Source organism: Fundulus heteroclitus, chromosome 13 (assembly GCF_011125445.2).
Source record: "Fundulus heteroclitus isolate FHET01 chromosome 13, MU-UCD_Fhet_4.1, whole genome shotgun sequence".
Classification (NCBI taxonomy): Eukaryota; Metazoa; Chordata; class Actinopteri; order Cyprinodontiformes; family Fundulidae; genus Fundulus; species Fundulus heteroclitus.
In genome coordinates this window covers 3,089,644-3,112,230 of record NC_046373.1, presented here as the reverse complement: position 1 = coordinate 3,112,230, position 22,587 = coordinate 3,089,644, and the positions used below count along the sequence as shown (strand labels likewise).

The window sequence follows — 22,587 nt, the reverse complement described above, 5'->3', positions numbered from 1 at the left end:
GTGCGGAATGGTGCATTCAATACATCCTGTACAATGGATGGTCTACGTTTTTATAAACCAAGTTTTTAGTGTTTATTTTAATTAACTAATAGAAAATGAGAGAAAAACGTGCGAATTATGATTATATGGGGTAAAAAGAGTAATACAAACTAGGTTAGGACAAAAAAACAGCCTATTGTAATGAAAAACTGCTTTATTTTCTCAATTGTTTTTGGGTTTAGTTCAGTTAAGATTGCCACAAATATTTATATTTGTTAAATGTCAAATATATTTGTATTTCATTTTGCATTTAGAAGGATTATTATGCCTTTAAATAATTTAGCAAAAACCTAGATGTATCTCCTTTTGTAATTTAAAAGGTTTATTGAAAACATTTGCATTAATTAAAAACACCCCTCAATCACACATTGTGAAAGGTTATGTGTTCTTTATGCGGTGTATGCAAATGTCTGAAATGTCCTTCTTTGCCTTGTGGTTATCTTTTATAAGAAAATCAAATTAGCCTAGCAAAACCTACAGGGTATGGATGTTTTTTCGTGAAGTTTTGAATAAAGGTTTTGTGACGTTTTGATTTAAAGGAAACAAATACTACTACTAATAATACATTGTATTTATAGGTACCTTTCTGGACACTCGATATCGCCATATATTGTTTAAAAACGCTACACAATAATACAAAGTGATCATAAAGCAAAAAATAAATAAATACAAATGTACCCATTAGGGCAGTATCGATAATTCAACGTGACTGACTTGAACGCACCATGGACCTAAGGAGGACCCGTAAAACACCGTGTAGAAGCGCATGTAGCTGGCGGACAGCGGGTCTCGGAGGAAGCCGCCTCGACGCCACACCGGATGTACGTCTGCCTCTCTTCGCCCGCCCGCTCGCAGCCGCTCAGCCTTTACAACCATCTCCCGCAACTTCAGTGTGAGAGCAGCTCGGGCAGTGTAGACGCCTGTCCGGATGGAGGACAAACCGCTCACCTAAATCCGTGTCACTCCTCTTGACACGACCCGCGGTCGGGCATGTAGCTTCACGTATTTCCTCTGAATACCACGTCTTACGTTTTTTTTTTATGTGCGCGTGTGTGTGTGTGCCGAACATGGGCTGCCTGCCGCGGAGAGTGTATTCGCAGGGATTTAACTGAGAGCATTACGTTGCGTGCACAGTCAGCGTGATTTGCTATGGTGATACTACAAGAAGCTAACCCCGAGCTAGCCCAGGGATCGTTTTTTGGGAGATACCTGTTTTTGGGACAGAGCTACACGCTAAACGTGTGAATCGGACACTTTCTGGCGATCTTCATCAGGTTGGAATATCAAAAGGGAATGTCGAACCAAGGAGTTAGGAGAAATGGCCCAGTAAAGCTGCGGTTGACAGGTAAGCAAAATTTAACCCCCCCCCCCCTCCTTCTTACGCCGCTCAGTTATGCTAGCACACTGTTAGCCTGCATGCTAGCAGCTTTTACTAACGTCTGCTGGTTATAAAAAAAAAAGCTAATATATTGTGGGGAAATGTTTGTATTAAGCTCGCACATGATAGTTGGACTAGTTTAACACAATTTGTAACATTGTATGTAAGGGAATAACTCTTAAAGCGATGCGCTGAACTGTATTGAAGTGCAGTTTATAAGGCTGCCTTGTTAGCAAACATTAGCTGTGACTTCACTGTTTATTGCTGGCGCTAGCTTGTATATCCAACGCTATCTAGTTCTATCTGTCCACCTATCTATGGTTATTATTACTGCGACATACATTTTCAATTAGCAGACTGCTGGAAATTAAATAAATTTTTGCATTGGCACTTAAAATGGCTGAATATAGTTTTATTTTTAAACCTTTTTTTTTCTGATGTTGCAATGAAACGTCCAAGAAACCATGTTTAGTTGGTATTATCTTACCAGTGTCCAGAGTAGCAGTGAGGTACAGTATCTCTTATGGTAAACCAGGCGGCGAAAACATCCTTCATAGATTCACTGAATGGAAAAACAGAGAAAAACAACAACAAAAAGAGTGCAGTTATCACTATAACACACAAAAAAAAGATACAATACTCGACACACACAAACCCACATTTAAGGGCTTGACTCAAAACAGAGACACTTCTGGCAAAACTGTTTTCAGTATTTGTTCAAATTAGGTAAGGTAAGCACTTTAGCGAGTACATAACCTAGTAACTACCAGATCACAACATTTTCTGAAGACTCAGTGCTACACACACAAGAACAATTATTAGGTCATTGATGATAATGAACTGTCCTTTTATTTATCCACAAATATGTGTACTGTAGAATATGTTAATCAAAAGTAAGGGAAAAAAAATCTACTTTGATTGAAATTAAGATGTTCTGCTCTTATCTTTTCAATGTAAATCTTTATTTCTGTCACTTTAAATTATTTCCTGTGTTTGACTGAATCTAGTCCCTGCCTAGGCCAGAAAATGGGCTAACGGATAAAGAAAGTAGATTTGAATTGACTTTAAGTTGGTTAAACATCTAATGACTTACACCGTAATGTCTCAGCCTGCTTCCGCTTCCATAAATGTATTAACAATTTTACATAACTCCCATTAATATGTTACGCTTAATATGTTCAGATTTTTACAATAAATAAATACAGGAATAATAGTAGTAGTATGATGATTCAGGTTAATGGTATTTTAAAAGTTAACAGTAACAGACCGCTTGATTTGATTAAAAAAGATTATCTTCAGGTGAATTAGCTATGGTTTTGTTTTCAACATTGTGCTCCAACTAAGCAAAAATGGCAGCCTCCAACCCTCGCTATATTTCAACTTTCATGGTTTAAACCGGGTCTGTTTCCAACCTTTTAGTGTGTCGTCTTTAAGTTAAGATTTAGTACACTAGTGCATACTTTGCTAATGTTAAAAAGATGCAATCAGGAGCAGAGTACCTCAAATTTGTCTTATTTTTTTTCCCCCCATGGCCAAAATGTTGCTGCATATCTTTTCTTTAGCAAACCCATTCTAGTTCATCTCTGGTACCGAGTTGTGTTTCACTGAGGACTAAGTAGTTTTGTAAAGAGAACCCGTTGCTCAAAAATACAGCCAGTTCTCTTTCTTTCTGGTCTGCCCAGGGTCTCTCTCTCTCTCTTTCTCTCCATATGGACGATAGTTTTAAATGTGCCGCAGTGGTCTTCAGCGGAATGCCAAGAATGCGAAACCTCAGAGAGCCTTTCCTGATCATAAAGCCTTTTTCGAAGTGGCGTTCACGTCGTTCAGAATGACCCAAATTTCTGTTCATGCAGACCAGGCGGGGGTCAAAGTCTTCATTTGGGATTGTCAGTAGCGTTGCAAGCTTTGCGTTTTGCGTCCAGTTGTGGCCAGATGTGATTTCAGACGTCTGTGACTGGGAGTAAGAACTGGACCGGAATGAAGCGCTGGGTCTAAAATACGCGCTCTGGTCCTTTAATTGCAATGTGCTGTTTTTCCCTATGTCTGAAAGAAGGGGATGTCTGGTAGAAAGAAATTAAAGGATGGATCATTTTGATTATTTTTCCTCCAACCTTATTTTTTATTTTATTTTTATCTCAGATTGGGTCGTTATGTTGAATAAATTCTCTGTTTTAAGAATTGCTTGAATGGGTTCATGGTCCTGCTTGCTTTCCAGTCTGTAGTGCAGGTGGGCTATTTTTCAGCAGGAGTAGTTGTACTACAAAACAATCTGAAGTATATATATATATATATATATATATATATATATATATATATATATATATATATTTATTTATTTATTTATTTTTTTATTTTTTTATTTATTTATTTTTTTTTTTTGCTGCACATGTTTAAGTTTTGAAAGGGTCAAACTTGGACATCCCATATCAAATATACACTCAGCTGTGTCCAGGTGTCAACCCACTTGACCCAGACTGAAAATCACCGAGACGGGAGCCAACCACGAACTGGAACACAAGTGTCGCTGTCCGCAGGGACGGGATTTTAACCTCGGCGTGTCTGGGCAGGGCCAAAAAATCCACACCTTTGATTCAGCTGCCCTCATGGCCAACCAAGATGCCTCCTGAATAAAAGTTTTGTCATCAAATGGAACAAAGATTGAAGCATTTGGCCACATTGCCGAGCTACTGTCATTTCTCTCTCTCTCTAGGAAATACACTTTCAAGGCTTTCAAACTTAAAAATAGAGGCCCTGTTGTCAAGCATGGTGGTCATAGCATCATGGTGAGGGAATTTGGTGCCAGTGACTTTGGTGCATGGTACACAGGTGGATGGAATAATAATAATAATAATAATAATAATAATAATAATAATAATAATAATAATAATAAAATTCCCACCTAAAATTCAGCAATGAACAGTAGAGATGTATTTAAAAGGTCTTAAATTTCGTGTCATAACATCTGTGCTTTTTTTCCTTAAACAACAAAAATTTGAGGGAACTATTATATTCTGCTCAAATTAAACTAATTATAAATTAATAACAGCAGTCCTGGTGTGAATTTGCTGGTAACATATGTGTTGTGTTTCAGTGCTGAATAATAATAATAATAAAAAAAGAAGACAACCCTGGGTTTCTGAGAGCTGTTATCCTTGCTCTGCATGGTGCGATCGGTCGTGTTTTTCCTCCACTTCTTCCTCCTATGCTCTGGAGGTTGGTTTGAATCACATTTAACTTTAGCTTTTCTTCAAAGGATGAAGTGTTGGGGTTTTCTTAAGGGGCGAATGGGGCGAGAAGTGGGGTTGGCGGCGTTTATCTCCCGTTCCGTTCCTTTAAAAATCTCGACTTCTTGGCAACGCTGCGCTGTAAGGATATCCGTGCGATCCAGTCTCTCCGTTAAGACTCCTGTTGGCGCGGCGTAAGCAGGGAACGACTGGAAGAATCATCTCACCATCCTTCCTGTTCTTTGAGCGCGTTTGCACTCCTGCAGGGCAAAAAGGAAATCCACACGTATATTTTTCACCCGCTGTCACTCTGTGTCGTCGTGTGTTTGCGTTCCTCCTATTATTACACGTGTACACGCCGATGCGCGTGTGTGTGTGTGTGTGTGTTAAAGGGGAAACGCCAGGAAGTTGGTGATTAGGATGAAAGTCTTTTCCCCTAGTTTCAGCCGCCACATCACAAGCGGGGCAGAGAGCGCTTCAGAAATTGACCTTTGCCTCCGCAGTCGTCGTCCGCTCGTAGAAAGCTCGTCGGTGTGCTAGGTCGTCTTCCGTTTTTTTTTGTTCTTGAAATAAACGGCACGGTGTTGCACTCGGAGTTAATCTTCCACAGGATGTAATGTCAGCATGTGCTGTGCTGGGCTCTCTTGGACACAGTTTGCTTCCTTAATCATCATGGAATTAACCAAAAAAGATGGCTGTGGAACCAACAGGCCTGTTGTATAAGTATACAGAGTAGACACAATTTCTTGAGGTCTCATTGACTTTATTTTGGGATGCTCTTTGTCGTAAAGTCACTTGGGTAATGTTTAGTAGCCATGCAGCTACTGAGATGTTTACCTCAGGCATGAATACCATGTTAAAGCTTTTCACATTGAAATAATTCACTTGTGGTCTATAAAAAGGGGAACTGCAATGCTTGGGTCTGAATTCCCCACTAATTAACCCCCACGGGTCTCCTTTTTACCCCTGTTCTGAGGCAGTACTGAGAGCAACTCGTTTTAGCGCCGTCTCTTTAAATCTGAAGAAGGCACTCCACAAACCGACCCCCCCACCCCCCCACCTCCATCAACGAACAGCTAAAACATCTTCAGTTTGGACTAGAAACCCCCCCCCCCCAAAGATATAGAAATGTTGGATTCACAAAATTGCTTAACCGGAAGTTCCTGACCTTGTATAGCAGCTCTACAGTAAATCCTGTACCGTATTCTTCGTACCATAAAGCGCACTCACTATCCTTTCCAAGTGTGTAATATCACTCCGCCCTTTCACGTACACACGTCTCTCCTGAGAGGGAGAGCTACCAGTCTCTGTTGGGAAGACAGAGTAGTTGGGCGACGCTGCCCTGTTTCTAACAAAATGCCAAAATAAACGTAAGTTTTATGCCAAATTAACTTACTTGATTTATTGTTGCATTAAGGCACTTCTAGTTTAGGCATTACAGTGAGGCAGTCTTGTAGACAGCTCAGGGGTCTTGTTACAGGGCGGACCCAGCGGACCGTAATGCTCCGAATATCCATCGAGCGGAGCGGCTTCGTTGCTTACCAAAGTTTTACTTACACATTTTGAGATATTTTTGAGCACATTGTACCACATAAAACCGGTCAGTAAACACAACAAGTACGGTATATGAGGCACACGGGGTTATAAGGCTCAGCATCAATTCTTGAGAAAATTTAAGGATTTTAAGTGTGACTTGTAGTCCAAAAAAATACAGTAATAGAAAACAGAGAAAAAGGAATGGCCTGAAAAATATGACCCAAAAAGAATATAAAGATGTCTACGCAGCTCCTGGTCAGAGTACATTCAAACTTTCTGTTTCTAGAGACTCCAAGTACACAACAAAAACTTTTTTATGCATATGTCTCCTTTTTTAAATTTTTAATGCCAGCAAACCAGCCTCGCGGCACGATGTCACCACCACCATGGACAACAGTTGGTGATGGTAAGACTAAAGGGCTTACTAGCTAGTACTGAGCTAGGAACTCATGCTTTTCCCCACCGTATTATAAGCCTTATAAAAGACTTAGCTTTTCGGCTCGTGACCTTTCTTCAGGCTCATTCATACGTACGCCAAAAAAATCTAACTTTAGCAGTTTCAAGTGCTTTTCTCATTAAAAAAAAAAAAAAAAAAAAAAGAGTGTTCGTACCACTTAATTTACAAAAACACCCTGGAAGTTTGACTATATCCCTTGTTCTCAAGTCTTCTAGATGCACGGTACCTTTTATGGTGCCAATATGTACATATTGTTGCTTGCTATGATACCCTATGTGAAAATGATGTACATATGGATACACATCTCTATTGTTGTAATGTGCATTACTTCCTAATAAAAATATGAAGAAAAAAAAGTAAAGTAACACAAGTATAGCTACTTAGATGCATTATTTCACATACCACACATAGCTTATAAACTAGTTAGTAATTTTAACACATTACATTAATTAGATTGTTTTAGATTCAACAGTTTTGGCTTTTAACAACCGGAAATGGTTCCTGATAGGCAAATGTCTTTTTTTTTTTTTTTGTAGGAGAATTAAAAGCGCAGTAGCTTCTCCTTTAGTCAACTGACTAGCAGTGTGCAGCACAACCACACAGCTGGGGAAAACTCCAGTCATTCCAGCACCTTTTCTGATAAAAGTACTTCAAACCATAGTAGGATGGGAAATATTTGTGGTTGACAAACCACGACTTCATAGAGCGGCTGTATAAGCTGAGACTGGTTACTGGTTGGTGCTGAGCTGAAAGTGAGCCAGCCACCCGCGACAACGGCAAATTCGGCCTTTGGTTTGTTAAAACGTCTTTTCCGAGTCGTTTGTCCGACTTTTAACCCTCAGTTTTGGTTTGTTTAGGAGCTATTTAGTTGGATATTTGTTTTGGTTCAACCCTACATTAAGGACCTGAAAGCTGTCTTGAGTTTCCAGCTGACCTTTGCCCACTTTAAAAACGCTTTAGGCAGGTTCAGCTTTGACCAGGTGTGGTCACTCTGATTCATTCATTAACGGGTCATGCGGTTATAAATGCATTTCTGCTACAAGCAACGTTCTGGTTTACCTGTTATCGGGCAATTAAGGGGCACTCTTTAACTTCCCTTCGTCTTGGGCAAATTGCCTGTTAGAGCCAGAGTGGTTGACCAACTTTATTGCCGTCTGTGCCCACCAGCTGCTGTCGGGTGAAAGCTGAGCCTCTGCCTACCTTACGCTTTCGTTATTGGAGCATAATGAAAGTGCGAGAGTACTCATGTTTACGTTTGTCCGTGTCTTTGCCTGTTTGCATTCCTGCTTTGCTGGCCTTGGTTGTTTTTCTACTCGGGGATATTTCTCTTTCTTTGTAGACAGGAGAGCAATTTATTTGGGCACCTTGTGACTTTTGCTGGTGGGTTTTATGTTGTCCGTCGCTCCATCAGGTAATCCAAGAACTGTTTTCTCAGGTCCTTCCTTTATAGAAACGCTGTCATTTCTCATAATTTGATACTTTAATCTTTTAAAGTATTATCTCATGTATGTTTTAAATGGAGCAAATTTAAGCACTTAGAAGTCTATTGTCGGACTATTTCTACATGCTCCATTCTTTTAGTGCTATACATACGGAACAGCTTTTCGTATGTATAGCACTTCTATTATTCGTAGTAGTCTATACAACAATTCTGATGCAATCGTTTGACTATACAAGCGTTGGATTGGACGGAAAAATTCACAAACTTTTGGTTTAAATCCCAGCATTCATTTGAGCTCCGGCTTTGGAAATGAAAACCTTGATCACAAATGGTGCAAATTTTATTTTCTGTAGCGTTTCTTGTTTTCTCTTGAGTGCAGTACAAATAAGCCAAACTCGGATTTATGAATTCCCACGGTCCGCTGGGAGAATGCGTGTTTTCGTCGTTTCGCGTTCACGTGCGCTTTAAGTGCATTAATTGGCGCTATACGTTTGTCTGCCCGCGCGGCCGCTTCCCAGAGACGAAAAGGCCGCGCTTTCATGTGTTTTTAAGAGTTCGACGCGGCCGCTTGATCTTGCCTGTAGCGTTTGGGGTCACTGTGTTGTGGTTGGGTTTTTTTTTTTTGTAGTGCACCACCAAGGTCTGTACCCAAACTTCCTCCAAGCTCTGTTTAGTCTGCATCGCTGGAGTATACTTGAATTGACCACACGTGCTGCACAGGTTTGTTACAGCCGTTCGCTGCTCACACGGCTCTCTGATTGTCTTGGAAAATGTTTGCATGCCGTTTGGGGTGCGAATGTTCCCGACTGCTCCTGAACCTATTGCAGCTCCGTTCTTCTTCTCCGGTCATTTTTATTGGTCAGTCTGGAAGTAAGTTTTAAAAGAATGCAGACAGGACGTCCCGTCAAAGTGGAAGTGGCACCTTGCTCCGATGCCTGCTGTGGTGAAGAATGCATTTCCCCAAAAAAGTGAAAAGCCAAAAAAGAAACGTTTTTGTTATTTCACGTTGGTTTTACCAAAGGAATCTTCTTCTTACTTGAACTTCAAGTTCTTAAGGCTTAAATGTATAATAAAAAAAATCAGCAGGAACAGCTCAAGCTCACTGATTTTTTTCCTGCTCTGTGATCATAGATGATATTATCACATCATCGTTTAATCTAATGGTGATTACTTCACTGCTGGTATGTCTGGTTATCTGCTTTAGTAATACTCTTAACAAGCATTAAACTTAGCTCGTTATTTTTCGCAGTGAACTAATGCGTTGTTTTTTTTTTTGTTTTTTTTTTTGTTCTTCTTCTGTCGTACTCAACAGAAAGCGGGTAGTCGGGTTACAATGTAACCCAAAGGTCAGGATGCCGATAGTTGCTCACATACCGCCGTCTCGTCACTGCTGTGATTACGGCAGATAAGTGCCATCCGTCTCTGCGTTGCGTAATCTTAACACAAGTTGGACTGTATACAAACTAAATCTGTAGCGCTTCATGAGTTCTGAATTAAACCAGCTCCCAAATTAGCTTGAACAAGTGGCGCCATCGTTGACAGCATTTAAAGAATAACTGTTTTCCTCTTGCAGGTGTGTAAAGATTTCAAATATCTGTTTTAAAGACACTGCAGTATGGTCCCAATGCTCAAAAAACATTAAAAACACTCTTTTTTTTTTTTATTTTTTTTTTTTATTCACAGAGTAAAGGTTTGATGAATTTCAAATGTATTGGCAATACTCGTAATAATCATTGTGGCATAATGCTGTCATGTTTATTTCGTCCATGGTTTGAGGTGTTTGTGCTTGTCTCATTCTAAAGTGGTCTTATTGTGGGGGGGGGGAGCATTGCAAAGTCTGTTTTTGTTGACCATTGGGATAAAGGTGTATTAAATCTCAACCTGTGTTTAAAGTATTATCTGTTCTGTTAAAATTGTCCAAATGAAAGCACGATCAATTAATTATTTTTTTCCTTCTAATTATTAGACTACAGGTGGTTAAATAAAGTCCAGTGTCCGTATTCACAGAGATTCCTAAGACTAAAAGTGACGTCATTTTAGGAAAAATCTTAGAATTTCTCGAATTCTAAGATTTTTCTTTTACCTCGGTAAGATAAAAGTTATTCACGACGCATCTTAGGCCTTCAGAGAGCTCCTAAAGTGACAAAATGTCAGTAGTAGTGAGGAGGAGAGTGTCTGAAGGAGGGAAGATGGTGGAAACGAAGAGAGCTGATTGGCCGATCCACCACCTAAACAGTGGAGGAAATAAGCACATAAACTTCATTACAATCATATAATTATTATTATGCATTCCCATAAGTGGAAATGAATTAGTTTCAGCAGCCCTTTGGGTTAACTGCAGGGCTCTAATGTAATTTTATGGAGGATCTATGAATAATAGAAAAAGTTTGGATAATCATGCATAAAAAGTGGAGACATTTAACATTTGAGAAGGTATTTTCTGTATTACATGATAATTTTAGTAGCCTAAATGGTCATCTAAATTTGATGCCATCTCCTCTCTTTGATTGCTGCACTTAGCGTTCGCTTTGCAGCCCGGTGCGTAAAAAGCACCAAGACGAGCAGAGAAAGACGCATTGCTCTGCGGCAATACGCTTTAAACTCTGTGTATTTGTGGCTTGTAACTCCTCCCAGAGATGGACAGGAGCACTGCTGTTTGGTTTTTCCATTTCATCTTGGTTGTTTTGCCAAATCCAACCACTTTATACTTTCAGACAGTCCCAGTAAAACGCTGACGGGTGAATGCGCATTCATATCAAATAGATAAAGCAGTAAAATGACTGGCGAGTCATTACAATAAGATTACATTAACATTTGATGCTTTGTGACTAACGATAGGTTTTGCTAGCGTCACAACTAGCAACGGGGTCAACCGCAACTCCTCACTAAGATAAAAATGTCTCATTCTTCAGAGTCGCTCTTAGCAGCATACGAGTCAATCTTAAGCTAAGACTCCTAGGTAGGAATTTTTAGGCTAAGATAGGAGCTCCCTGAGAATCTTTTTGGACACTTACTGCTGAAAAAAAAAACAGTGGAGTAGCTCATAAGTGTCGCAGCTATAGGTGAGCTCCACACAAATGTTTTGCTATAGGTGTCGGTAGGGCTTCTTTAGTCCTTTTTCTTTAAATGGAGTATATTTGAGGCCATAAACCGGTTTTTAATCAACATTTTATGTGTAGTATTGACATTGTTGGCACATGACACTTCCTGTCGTCCGGTGTTACTCTCGTCTGTATGTTTTTTCTTGTAAATTTAAGGTTCCTGGTATGTTGAAATTGTTTTTTTTTTTTTTTTTTTTCAAATTGGTTTTTAGTGAAATTGCATCCTCTGCGATTATTTTTTTTATTTGTTTTTTTTCTTTTGTGGGAAAGCGTAAAATAACACAAGCCAAAAACCTTTGTGTTTAGTAAAAATACGTGATTGTTTCGGCTCCTTTTTTTTGAGGATGTGTATGAGATAAAACGTGTTTGTTTCTATTGGCATCCAGAACTTTAACAAAAAAAAGCCCAAAAGCAAATTAGCGGCGGGGCTTTTTTTTCCCTCGCTGAACGTAGTCGTAGGAAAATCTTCAATGGGATGATGCAAGTCCTATTCACTCCAGTGTCGACCGATCGCAGCATACCCATTGGTCGTGTGTCTTTTATGCGCAGCCAATCAAATGCCTTGCTGCTGATGTGTTGATAAAATCTCCTGCTTCACATCCCCAAACCTGCCTTGATTTAAAAAAAAAAAAAAAAAATCCAACCAGAAGGGCTACATTGAAAGACGTAAATGAGTTTCGGCTGATCCGTTAAGCAACATGTCGTGGTAAGCATTCTTGACACTTTGCCAGTGGTAATAAATCAGCTTAACCGTTCTCCTGCGACGATGACCCACGGTTCGCCTAATGAGTTTGGACGTTTTTACATCGGATCAGCCATCTTTAAAGGGGATTTCAAAACAAATGTATGCAGAAGTAAAGATGTACAACAACGACCGTCGACACAGAGAGAAATCTGTGTTCATCCCTTATACGTCTGTCTCTCGTTTACAGAACCGTCACCAGTTTTATTCACTCTCCAAATAATCTGAGACATAAACTCTTCCTTTTGTTTCTGGGCTTCAGATCGAGCTGCTTTTCCAATTACTTTTGAACCCGGTGGCATCATTGTACTTCTGAACAGAGAAATGGAAAGACTGAACACCTTGGTGTTACATAAGAGCCTCTGACTTAAGAGGGGGTGGCTTTAAATATGCATAATACATTAAACTTTCCAAGTGCTTCAGGAGGATTTTCCTGCACATCATGAATGGAGCGTGGTATTTCCAGCAGTCTTACAAATTGAATTTGGAGCATGTGAAAAGGCAGGCCACTTGGTCTCTACGAATGTTTGAATAAATGAAGTTTTTCACTGGGATTCTAGAAGGTTATTTAGCAGGATTGTCTTGGGTGAAATTAACCCAAAATATCGTGTTTCAGTGTGGTCGTCAGGTGTACTTCAGTTGATTTACTTATTGATCCCTTTTAACTCTTCTTTTAGGCTTAAAGCTTTTCCTTTCCTTCTAAATAAAGCAACAACACAGTTAAAGGGCAAATGCCTTATAATAACTGCATGATTAATGAATAAGCTATACAATAATACACAAAATGGTATGGTAATTACACGATATTATGAATTAAATCCGATCTAAAACATTATAACAACTCTCATATGCTGGATGATTTAATTAAATAAAGGTGAGGGGTAAAATTTACACGTGTTTATTTATAAATAATATTTTTGATGATTTTAAAACTCTTAAAAACTAGTGGAAAAATGTCTCTTTCAATATAAGTTGATGTTGTTTTCTTTCTTTTTCACCCAAACTTCAGTTTTCTTTCTATAAAAGAAAGTTCAGTTGTGAATTGAATAAAACGTATGCTTATTTTTGATTTATTTAACCAGTGGATATGACATTAGTGGCCCTTTAATCATTACTCTCGGTGCTGCTTTATTATTATTATTTTTCTTCATCTCTCTATCTCGAGTCGTTTCATTCTTTCTCTTCTAACAGGATGTCCCTCATCTCTCTGTCATCTCTCTCTCTCTTCCTTCCTCTCCCTCGCTCACCCCCCGGATCTGGCCCAGACAGCTGTCAGACGACTCTACCGGTGTGGCTCCAGTGTGCCGATTTCTTTCTTTTTTTTTTTTTTTTTTTTAGGTTTTTTTCCCCCCCTCTTTATCTGTTTTCAGCTTGTGATATGTGTGCCTCGCATACTCGCACACATTTCCTGTACCGATCCTTCACCGCCGCTCGCTCTTCCAGCTTGTTTACGCTTGCTCAGCCTCTCTGAGGGCATTTTCAGGGGTCGTCAGGAACGTGATAAATTCCCAGTTTAATTTACTTACCCGTGGAAGTTGTAAAAATCGGTTGCTTGGCTTTTTACGTCGTAAGTTAGATGAACGTCGATAAGCAAAGCGTGCTTTCCTACGCGGACAAAACGTGCGTATGTGGATTGTCGTCGTAACTGAAGCAAGAAGGAAGGTTAGACTTGATGGATCAAACTTTCCTCCCCCTCACCGTCTTGTTGCTACTGTTGCTGAGGTCAAGACTGCCCACCTTCTCGTGCGTGTCTGGTAGACCACTCAGCGTGTTCACTTTATGAAGGCACATAGGCAGACGCTCACATTTACTGCTTCTCTTATTGCCTCCGTCTCGCGATCTGTGTTTTCAGTTAAGCTGGAAAAACAGAGGTGCAATCGTTGAAATGGTCAACTTATTAGGCTAATAACAATAATTTGGTCAAGTTCAACAACTGTAAAGTAAAAAAAATCTGCCTTACTGACTACTTTTGCATCTATAAAATCTTGACTTTAATTGAAGGAAGAGTCAAGATTGCCAATAGTTAAACATGAAATTTTGTTCTAACGTACCACAAATTAATCATTGAATCTGTTGGTGCTACACTTTGACCAGAAGGTGGGCCCGGGGTTGATACAAAATCTGTTATTTTGTTACAATGTGGGTTTTTTTTAAGCTAAATCTACAATGGGACCACACTATTAACACATATTTTGTGGGATCTGTGCTAGTGTTTTATGACACTGGCACAACCATGCCTCCACGTCTACAACGGGACCCAGCCGAATGCCGACTCTCCCAAATTCCTCAGAATATGGTCTAAATTGTGTTTTTGTCTGTGTGTTTCTTTCCCCCCAGATATGCCTAGCAACAAGTTTTAACTACTACATGTTAAAGTGGCCAGACCAGGTCCATGAAACATGGGGACGTACCTTTTTTTTTTTTTTTTTCCCTTTTAAACCAAGAATTCACCATCGTGATTCATCAGACTAGGTCACTTTTTCCATTGTTACTGGCTCTGATTCTGATCCACATGTGGCCATTGTAGGTGCTTTTGTTCCTCGTCCATGGGTCTGCATGGGTACACACTCCCAGAAGCAACGCACTGTGAAACATTTTGTATGCTCAGAGACGGCAATAATCTAACATGCTTCCCAGAAACATGCATAATAGTGTGGTGTTAGACTTAGACTTTCTTTATTGTCATTTTGTATGCACAGAGTGCATACAGAACGAAATTTCGTTTTCATACAGCTCAGAAAAATTGCAGTAACTCTACAGGATACCTTGCAGTGAATTACAGTACAGGATAAAAATGCAGTAATAAATCGCAGTTCAGTTACAGGATAAGTTCCAATTGACTTCCGGGTAAAGTGCAGCAGTGAACAGTAGGCAGTTGAAATGTAAACAAATGTAAACATGCAGTAAATTTCCAATAAAGTGCAGCAGTGATTCAACAGTAGACAGTTGCATTGTAAACAATTATGCAGTAATTGTAATTGTTTGATATGAAGTGGATGGCAAGAGTTTTACCAAACAAAATAAAAAAAAACATATGTGCACCTTTTTTATTTGTAGAGCCAGCTTTCTCTGCCGGTCGAGATGCAAGTCTCTTGGGGTAAATAATTTGCTGAATTAGAAGTCAAAACCATTTTGGAAAATCTTGATGTTAAAAAGCCATCAAAAGGACTGACTGGAGTAATGGAATAACAAGATGGCGGCATAACCGGATATAGACTCACGATCCTCCAGCTTATTCTGGGGGGGACCCCAAGGCATTCCCAGCCCAGAAAGGATGTGTATATATCTATAGTCCCTGCAGCGAGTTCTTAGCCTCGTGAGACCATCCTGATCTCGCGAGTGTTCAAGGTTTCACCTCGCAGATCAGTCTGGCTACTCTCCGTTAAAGAAAATTTGGAGCCGTTCACCAAACGAACGTCCAATCAGCGTTGGCTTTGAGGCGGTTGAGGTGTGACGTAACGGGAAGCGCGTCAGTTCAGTCTAAACAACATGGCGGCTTCAGCCGATGAAACTAGCGTTAGCGTGGCTATCGAGCAAGTTTTATCGGAATTACAGAGTATTTCTTTGCTGAGCTAACGAGCCTTTACCTGCAGCAGCAAGAGTAGCTTGGCTTGTGGTTGTGTTCTCGTCGTCGCTCTGTTACGAGCGATGACGAATCTGATTGGTTTATTTGGCCCGTCTATCACCAACATAGGCCAATCAGCTAACCAGTATTTTCGCCCCTTCCCAAAATTACTTCAACGGAAGGTTTCCAGATGGATATGCGGAGCAAATCTATCTGGCAGAGCCAGGTTAGCGAGTTCTGGGTCTTCCCCGGGTCTGGTCCTAGTGGGACGAGCCCGGAAAACCCCCATAGGGAGGCGCCCAGGGGAGCATCCCGATCAGATGCCCAAACCACCTCAGTTGGCTCCTTTTGATCATTGGAAGCAATGAAGTAATATTTAGAAGTATTCATCCTGAACACATTTTCTGAACGGTTCTGATGAGCAGGAGAACCCGTTGAATTCAGCAGGTCCGATAAATCAGAATCAGAATCAAGTTTAATCGCCAAGTAGGTTTGCACTTACAAGGAATTTGACTTGGTATTGATGGTGCAGACAAAAAATAAAATTCCTCGGCATGTAGATTAGTTGCTAAAAGACCCACAGCATCTAAACTCGGAGCAGTAATGATTGCGTTCTGCCTACAATATATTTCAATCAAAATTGTAGTTTTGACTTTTCTCCGCACTAACCACAAACAACAAAAATGGTCTCTAAATAAAGATGTTTGTAAACAAGGACTATTTTAAATATGAACTTTTAATTTTTTTATTGATCAGAATATTATTCAAGAGAACAGCTTTTAATTTAATTGGACATCAATCCTGGTTGAACATAAAGTGCAAAGTCCAACCAACAAGCAAGTCTATGTATTAAACTGATTGACCAGTACTTAATGCTACGTATGATTATACAAACTCTAAAACAAGTAATCAAATTCGATTTTCTCACTGCTGCAACTGTCTTCCCTTCCATGTGGAGGCAAACCCACTTCAAACATTTTACTGACACCTAATGGACGTGTATAATTCCCTAACTGTTGCATAGCCAAAAATTGCAGACCTCTGCGATTTGGAAATTGCATTTTTTTTAAATCACGATTAATTGTTCAGCCCTACCGAATACAGACAGCTGACCGTACTTTAGTTGCGATCCCAGGTTTTTTTAGGAGTCTTTTACTCGACTTGCGTGATCAACAGGTCGATGCCCGTGTCCTCCCCAGTGCAGCCTGTGGAGAGCCGCGTGCAGCAGCTCTGACGTCACGGGACTCCAGCTGTGACTCCTCCTTCCAGGGACCAATCATGGAAATAGGTTTATGCTGCGTATTCTGTGTAGTTCATGGCACTGGATTTATTTAGGGGTATCAGGAAGAAAATTGGTCTGATTGCAAATGATTGCTGATTTCTTCCGTCTTCAGGTTTAATTAGCAAAGAAGATTGTATTTGTTTCCTTCCACTTCACAGTCATTACTTTTTGTTGGTCTATAATAAAAAAAAATCCCAATTACAATGCGTTGAAGTTTGTGGCTGTCACATTTTAAAATGTAAAATAATTTTGAGGCTTGTGAATATTTCCACAAGTCACTGCACCAATTTAAATCCTCGTCTCCGCGCCCTCCTGACAACCTATGCCAGGGTGTGATGAGCCGGATTGAAATTGCCATTTATGACACACGTGCACACTCACACGAGGAGAATGCGTGTCTGTGGGTTACCGCGAAGCTCCTGGGCATTGTCCGAGAAAACAATTTATAACACTAACATGCTGTAAACGTAGTTTTGTTTTAACTGAAGTCAGAACGGATAGTTTTTGTTTAACATCTATTAGTTGGAGGACAAATTAAAGGCAACTTCCTTCCAGACAAAATGATCAGTGTTGCTGTCCTGAATAGTCATACTTGGGGATTTTAGGGGTATCTCTTGGCCTTTTTAGTGAGCATGTCCAGGCCAACATTCATTTGTTTGTAAATGTAGCATTTAATTTCTTTTAATTCTCGTTTTCTGACATTTCCTCCACCCCTACTCGTCTTCAAATCATAAATTCCTGCCTCCAGATAAACACTTGGTTTCCCCCCACTCTCTGTAGTGACTGTGCTCACTCCAGATTCCTATCCTTAGACTATTGGCTTCTCCTCAGGGAGAAGAGAGGGTGGGGGTGGGGAGGGGGGGGGTGTCAGCTGTGGAGTTTGGCCTCTCAGCTGAATGACATAATTGGCATCCTGAGCATTCACTTGACTGGAGAGAGACCCAGACTGGGAAGTTGAGTAATTGCTTTACAGAGGAAGTATAATGCAGATCAGTTAAAAAAAAAAAGAAAGCTTCTTCTTGCTGCATCATTATTTAGTTGTAATGAACAGTTGCTACAGAAACACACAAAGAAAGGTTGTTTACAATATTTCCCCACATGGAACGCGTTCTGTGTGTTGCGTTAAGGCACGGAGCCAGACAGAGAGATGGTAGATAGAGAGGAGGAAGTCTTTTTACTTAACTGATTGAATGATACTGAACAAAGTTATGGAAAGTTGTGGGTCACCTCATTATAATATGAATTCTGAAGTTTTCAGAAGTTTTGTTGGAGGGAGTCCTTTTTCTAACTCAATGAAGGTGATTGCCTGTTATTAAACATAACTGATAATTCAGAAGACGTTGGGTGCATTAGAAATGCGTCCAGCAGAATTTTGGGGCTGATTCTATTTTAATTTTTTTATTTCTTTGCACTCGCCGTTTTCAGGTATAAGAATTGCGTTTATAATATATTTTTGCCATCATTCCATGTCAACAGCTTATATCAGGAGTACAGACAATACGTTTTGTATGTGAAGTCTGGTACCACTAAACTATGATGCATTCTCTGATTGAAAAAAATAAATCTTCAACTTCATCTCAAAATATTTGAATCTTGTGAAAATTTCTAAACAAAAATCATATATTCCTTACACAGTGAAATATGTCAAGCTTTTTTTCTTGTAAATGTGATAACTATAGCTTAAAGATATTGAAACCCCAAATTATATATATATATATATATATATATATATATATATATATATATATATATATATATATATATATATATATATATATATATATATATATATATATATATATATATATATATATATATATATATTGTTAAGGGTTTGTGATGCTTGTTGGAAAAAGCTGACAACGTATTTATCTTTAATTTATTAGTAGCTGATGATTTGACCAGCTTTTATTCATTATCAAATTGTAACTAAGCCAAAAATTGGCCCCTGTAAAAGAGATTTTAGTGCAGGAGTAAACTTGGTGAACGTCTCTACACTGTCATAAATTCAACACTTTGCTTCAAGTCAGACAGTAAGTTACAGCTAGTTTCTTATTTCCATTTCTTTTATTTTTAGCATCATTATAAAGTTTGGAAAATCTTAGAATTTGTTGATATGTATGTCATCTAATGAATTAAACTACCAGGATTTTCATTAGATGTTTCAGTCTGGTTTTATCCATATGGTATAAACCATAGGAATAGTTGAACGCAAAATATTTATTTTAAAAAGATAAAAAGATGTATTTTAACAGTTTTTTTTAGTCGATTAGATTGTTTTTTTATTATTGTTTTGAAGCAAAAAAAAACCCACTAAAAATACAAATTTGATTACCTGCACAGCGCTACTGGTGGTATATAAGAATATATTAGATTATTTTTCTTTATCATAAAAACAAATTTCAGCTAGCTTTATTTGTGTAGATTTCCAGACATGTTTTTTTATTTTTTTTATTTTTATCTTTATCCATGAAGATGGCAATCAGTAACTAAACTTCAGGAAGTTATGTATGAACTTTAGACATTAGCTGGGTTTACTCATGATCAAATGTGAGTTTTGATGCATGTTTGTGGTTGTTTTAAAAACGTCTGTGCTGCTTGATCTATTTTTCTTTCCTAACGTTTTTTTCCTGCTGCTTTTGATTAGAAAAAATACATTATTCATGATTTTAACGGTTTTCCTTAATTTTTTGCCAGAGGTTGTATTTCCCTCCATGTTTCTTTGGCTTTCTGGTCGCCCCTGCAGAATTAATTTTATCCCACTCCTCACAACCGTTTATGTAGGGGGGCAACAAATGCAAATGTTAACCTGTGACTCTCCCTTGAGAAAACAAGTGTGAATGCCCCTGTCAAGCCCCTCAGCTAGGATCTGTTTACGACCGTTCACCTTTTGACCTGAACAAATACCAACCTTATGCCAGTTCTCTTTGTTCAGACAGATGGAGACAATGAAAGCTCCAACCGCTATAACTGCCTCTCTTTATCAGAAACGCGCTCTGTCCCAGCTTTGTATTGAATAAAAATGGATTACAAGGCAATAATCCTAAAAAAATAATCCTATTTCCTCTGGGAGATTTTGTTTGAATTTCAGTTTTGTTTCCTACATTAGACTTTTTGTTTTGGACAAATCTCTGTATCAAAGAAAGGGTTTTATTCCTACCTTTTGTGTTTTTCTTAGGGGGAAATGCATGTTTTGACTCTAGTTCTAATTATATGACCGAATAACCTAATAGTGACATGTTATTTTTAAAGTTTAAATGTCCTAAAAAAAATTATTTGGTGGTTTCTGTTAATTTCTGGGGGAAACAGACTGTCTGACTCATAGAGATTCAACTTTTCTGGCCACCAGACTCTGACCAGACTGGGTGATTGGATTAGTAACGTGGCAATAACTTAAATAAATGGTAACTTTTTTCTAACTGAATTGACCTTTTAATGTTTTCTAGTAAAACATGAAACCCATATATTATGTCAGCTGTATGATCATACATGTTATCTGAAATCATTTATGCAGAATATTCCGCTTTGCCCTCATGAGTTTCTAACAGGTTTCTTAACATGATTGAAGCTTCCTAACGTTCTGATCATTTCTTACTAAAATTATTGTTGGTGTAACGTGAAACGCATCAGAGAGATTTGTGAAAGCAACATGGCAGATGTTGACTGAAACTGGTCAAGTGAAAGTAATTGGAAATTGTTTGGAATATAGTCTGTACTTAACAAACCTGACTAAGAATGTCCTAGACTCTAATGTGAATTGTTTTGCCTCTATGACATTTTTCTACTCTGCATTCCCAGAACCAGAACCAAACATGGAGAAGCAGAATTTAGTTCTTATGCTCCACTGCTCTGGAACCAAGTCCCAGAAAACTGTAAAGGTGCTGAAACCCTGAGTTCATTTAAATCAAGGTTAAAAACCTTTTTGTTTAGAGTTACCTTTGACTGGTAATGTTCAAGTCAAGCTGTTATAGTCCACTGAAATATCATGAGATTAACTTTGTAGTCCAATTTATCTTGACCTGCTGCTACTATCCTGTGAGACAGGCCTTTGTATTCTTCCACGGAGACCATTTTGTCCGATCTCTCTCTTATGGTTTAGTCTGAAACACTTAACCTTAACTGAGCTTTAGATATTCTTCTGGGTTGTTTTGTGAGCTTCTTCTTAAATAATTAATGGGCTCTTTGAGAAAATTTGGTTGAGCAGCCATTCTTGGGAAGATTCACCATTGCTGCACGTTTTCTCCAGTTGTGGATTATGGCTCTCACTTTGGCTCACTGGTCTCCCAAGGTCCTTTCCACACTAATAGAAGTCAATACCATTGCTTTGCTACTGTTTTTATTTTTTTTAGATGAAAGGTTCCTTTCTGAGCTCTTTGAGGCAACAGATAGGTTCTATTTAAGCTATTTATAATGTCAGCAGGAAAGGTAATCCTCATGTGGATTTGTCTTGTAGGATTGAGCTCCACTTTCTCAAATGTATAGTTTGATCAGTTATTCAGGGGGAGCAGTAACATTTTTACTGAAAACCCACAATGGGTCGGTTAGTTCCTCCCCTAAACTTATGAAATCATTATTTGGAAATGGCTTCCTGTATTTACCAAGATATGACCTGAAACATTTAAGTGAGACAAAAAAAGCAAAAACAGAAGAAATCTTCACTTTTTTTCCTCATAACTATATAACCTTATATTGCAATAATATGTTAAACTGAATGCATGTTCATTAAAAAGGTAGCATACAGTCACGGTACTAATAAAATGAAATCTTAAAGTTGAACAAAACTGCTGTATACCTTTTGGTTTTTGTGGTGTACATAGTTTTGTTTTTTGTGCAAACCATTCAATTTTCTTTATCTTGGTTAGATAAAAGATATAGTAGACTAGATTGTGTAATATTGGGGTCAGATTTAAATCATGTTACAACATGTTAATTACTAGATTATATATTAAACCCTGGACAATAGTTGTATGGATCTCTCTATTGATCTTGACCCTTAACTGCCTAAAAACTGATGTGATAACTTTCAGAAGCCTTCATTATACACTACAGCCATTACCTTTTATACGATCTGAAAACAAATGGAGACTTGAAGTATTTACACAAATGTAAGTACACACACTCTGGATAGGCTTTAAAACCTTGACCAACCTTTTTTCTCCTTCAGTGGTGAAACCAGTTTGCTTGGCATTCACATTTTTCCTCGATCCTGTGCTTTGTTGGCCGTCTGTCCTGTAGGTTCAAACAAGGAATCTGCAGTGTGGCTAATATTTGGCAATCAGTTGCCAATAACGAGCAAACTAATGCGCCGGTATGTGCGTTGCTATATAAATGGTTAGAGATGATGTTCTTGTGGTTCTTCTGAGTGTTAATGGCAGCTGGTAAACTCATTTAAAGAGAAACCTGATCACCAATGACTGACCTGTGGAGAGGATTTATGTATGCGCCACATTTTCTAATTGTATCACGCTACCATCGTGTTGATATTGTAATATGGCACTTCATCACATTATTTTGAACAGTATGGTATGGCTCCACTCCAATTACCAAATGCCCTAGTGAATGACTGTGTTATACATTATCTATAAGCTTCTTAACCACTTTTATTGTCGTTTATTGCCTTGAAAAGATGAAAGGTCTTGGGCTGATGACAGAACAGTCCTAAAGAAAACTAAGCATACTTAATTTGTCCTCTCTATAAGCTACTTTATGCTTTTCCATATCTCCCTTCATTTTTTTATATTTGTATGTCTCTCTCTCTCTCCATCTTTCTCTTATTTATCCACCTCTCTGTTTTCTTTGTCCGTCTCCTCCTTTCAATCTGT

General features: G+C 38.7%; 1 protein-coding gene across 3 annotated transcripts in view; it reads left to right on the top strand.

Moving 5' to 3' along the window:
* Positions 1–840: 840 nt before the first annotated feature.
* LOC105934269 (E3 ubiquitin-protein ligase SMURF2) overlaps positions 841–22,587 on the top strand; it is a 78,833-nt gene continuing 57,086 nt past the window's right edge. For 2 of the 3 annotated variants that reach the window (XM_012874176.3, XM_012874175.3), the window contains exon 1: positions 842–1,384. In XM_012874176.3, the coding sequence (XP_012729630.1) occupies positions 1,333–1,384 (52 nt within the window). In that variant the 5' untranslated portion in view covers positions 842–1,332. Of the gene's footprint in view, positions 1,385–22,587 lie in introns of all 3 variants that reach the window. The other variant, XM_012874177.3, reaches the window with a different exon arrangement.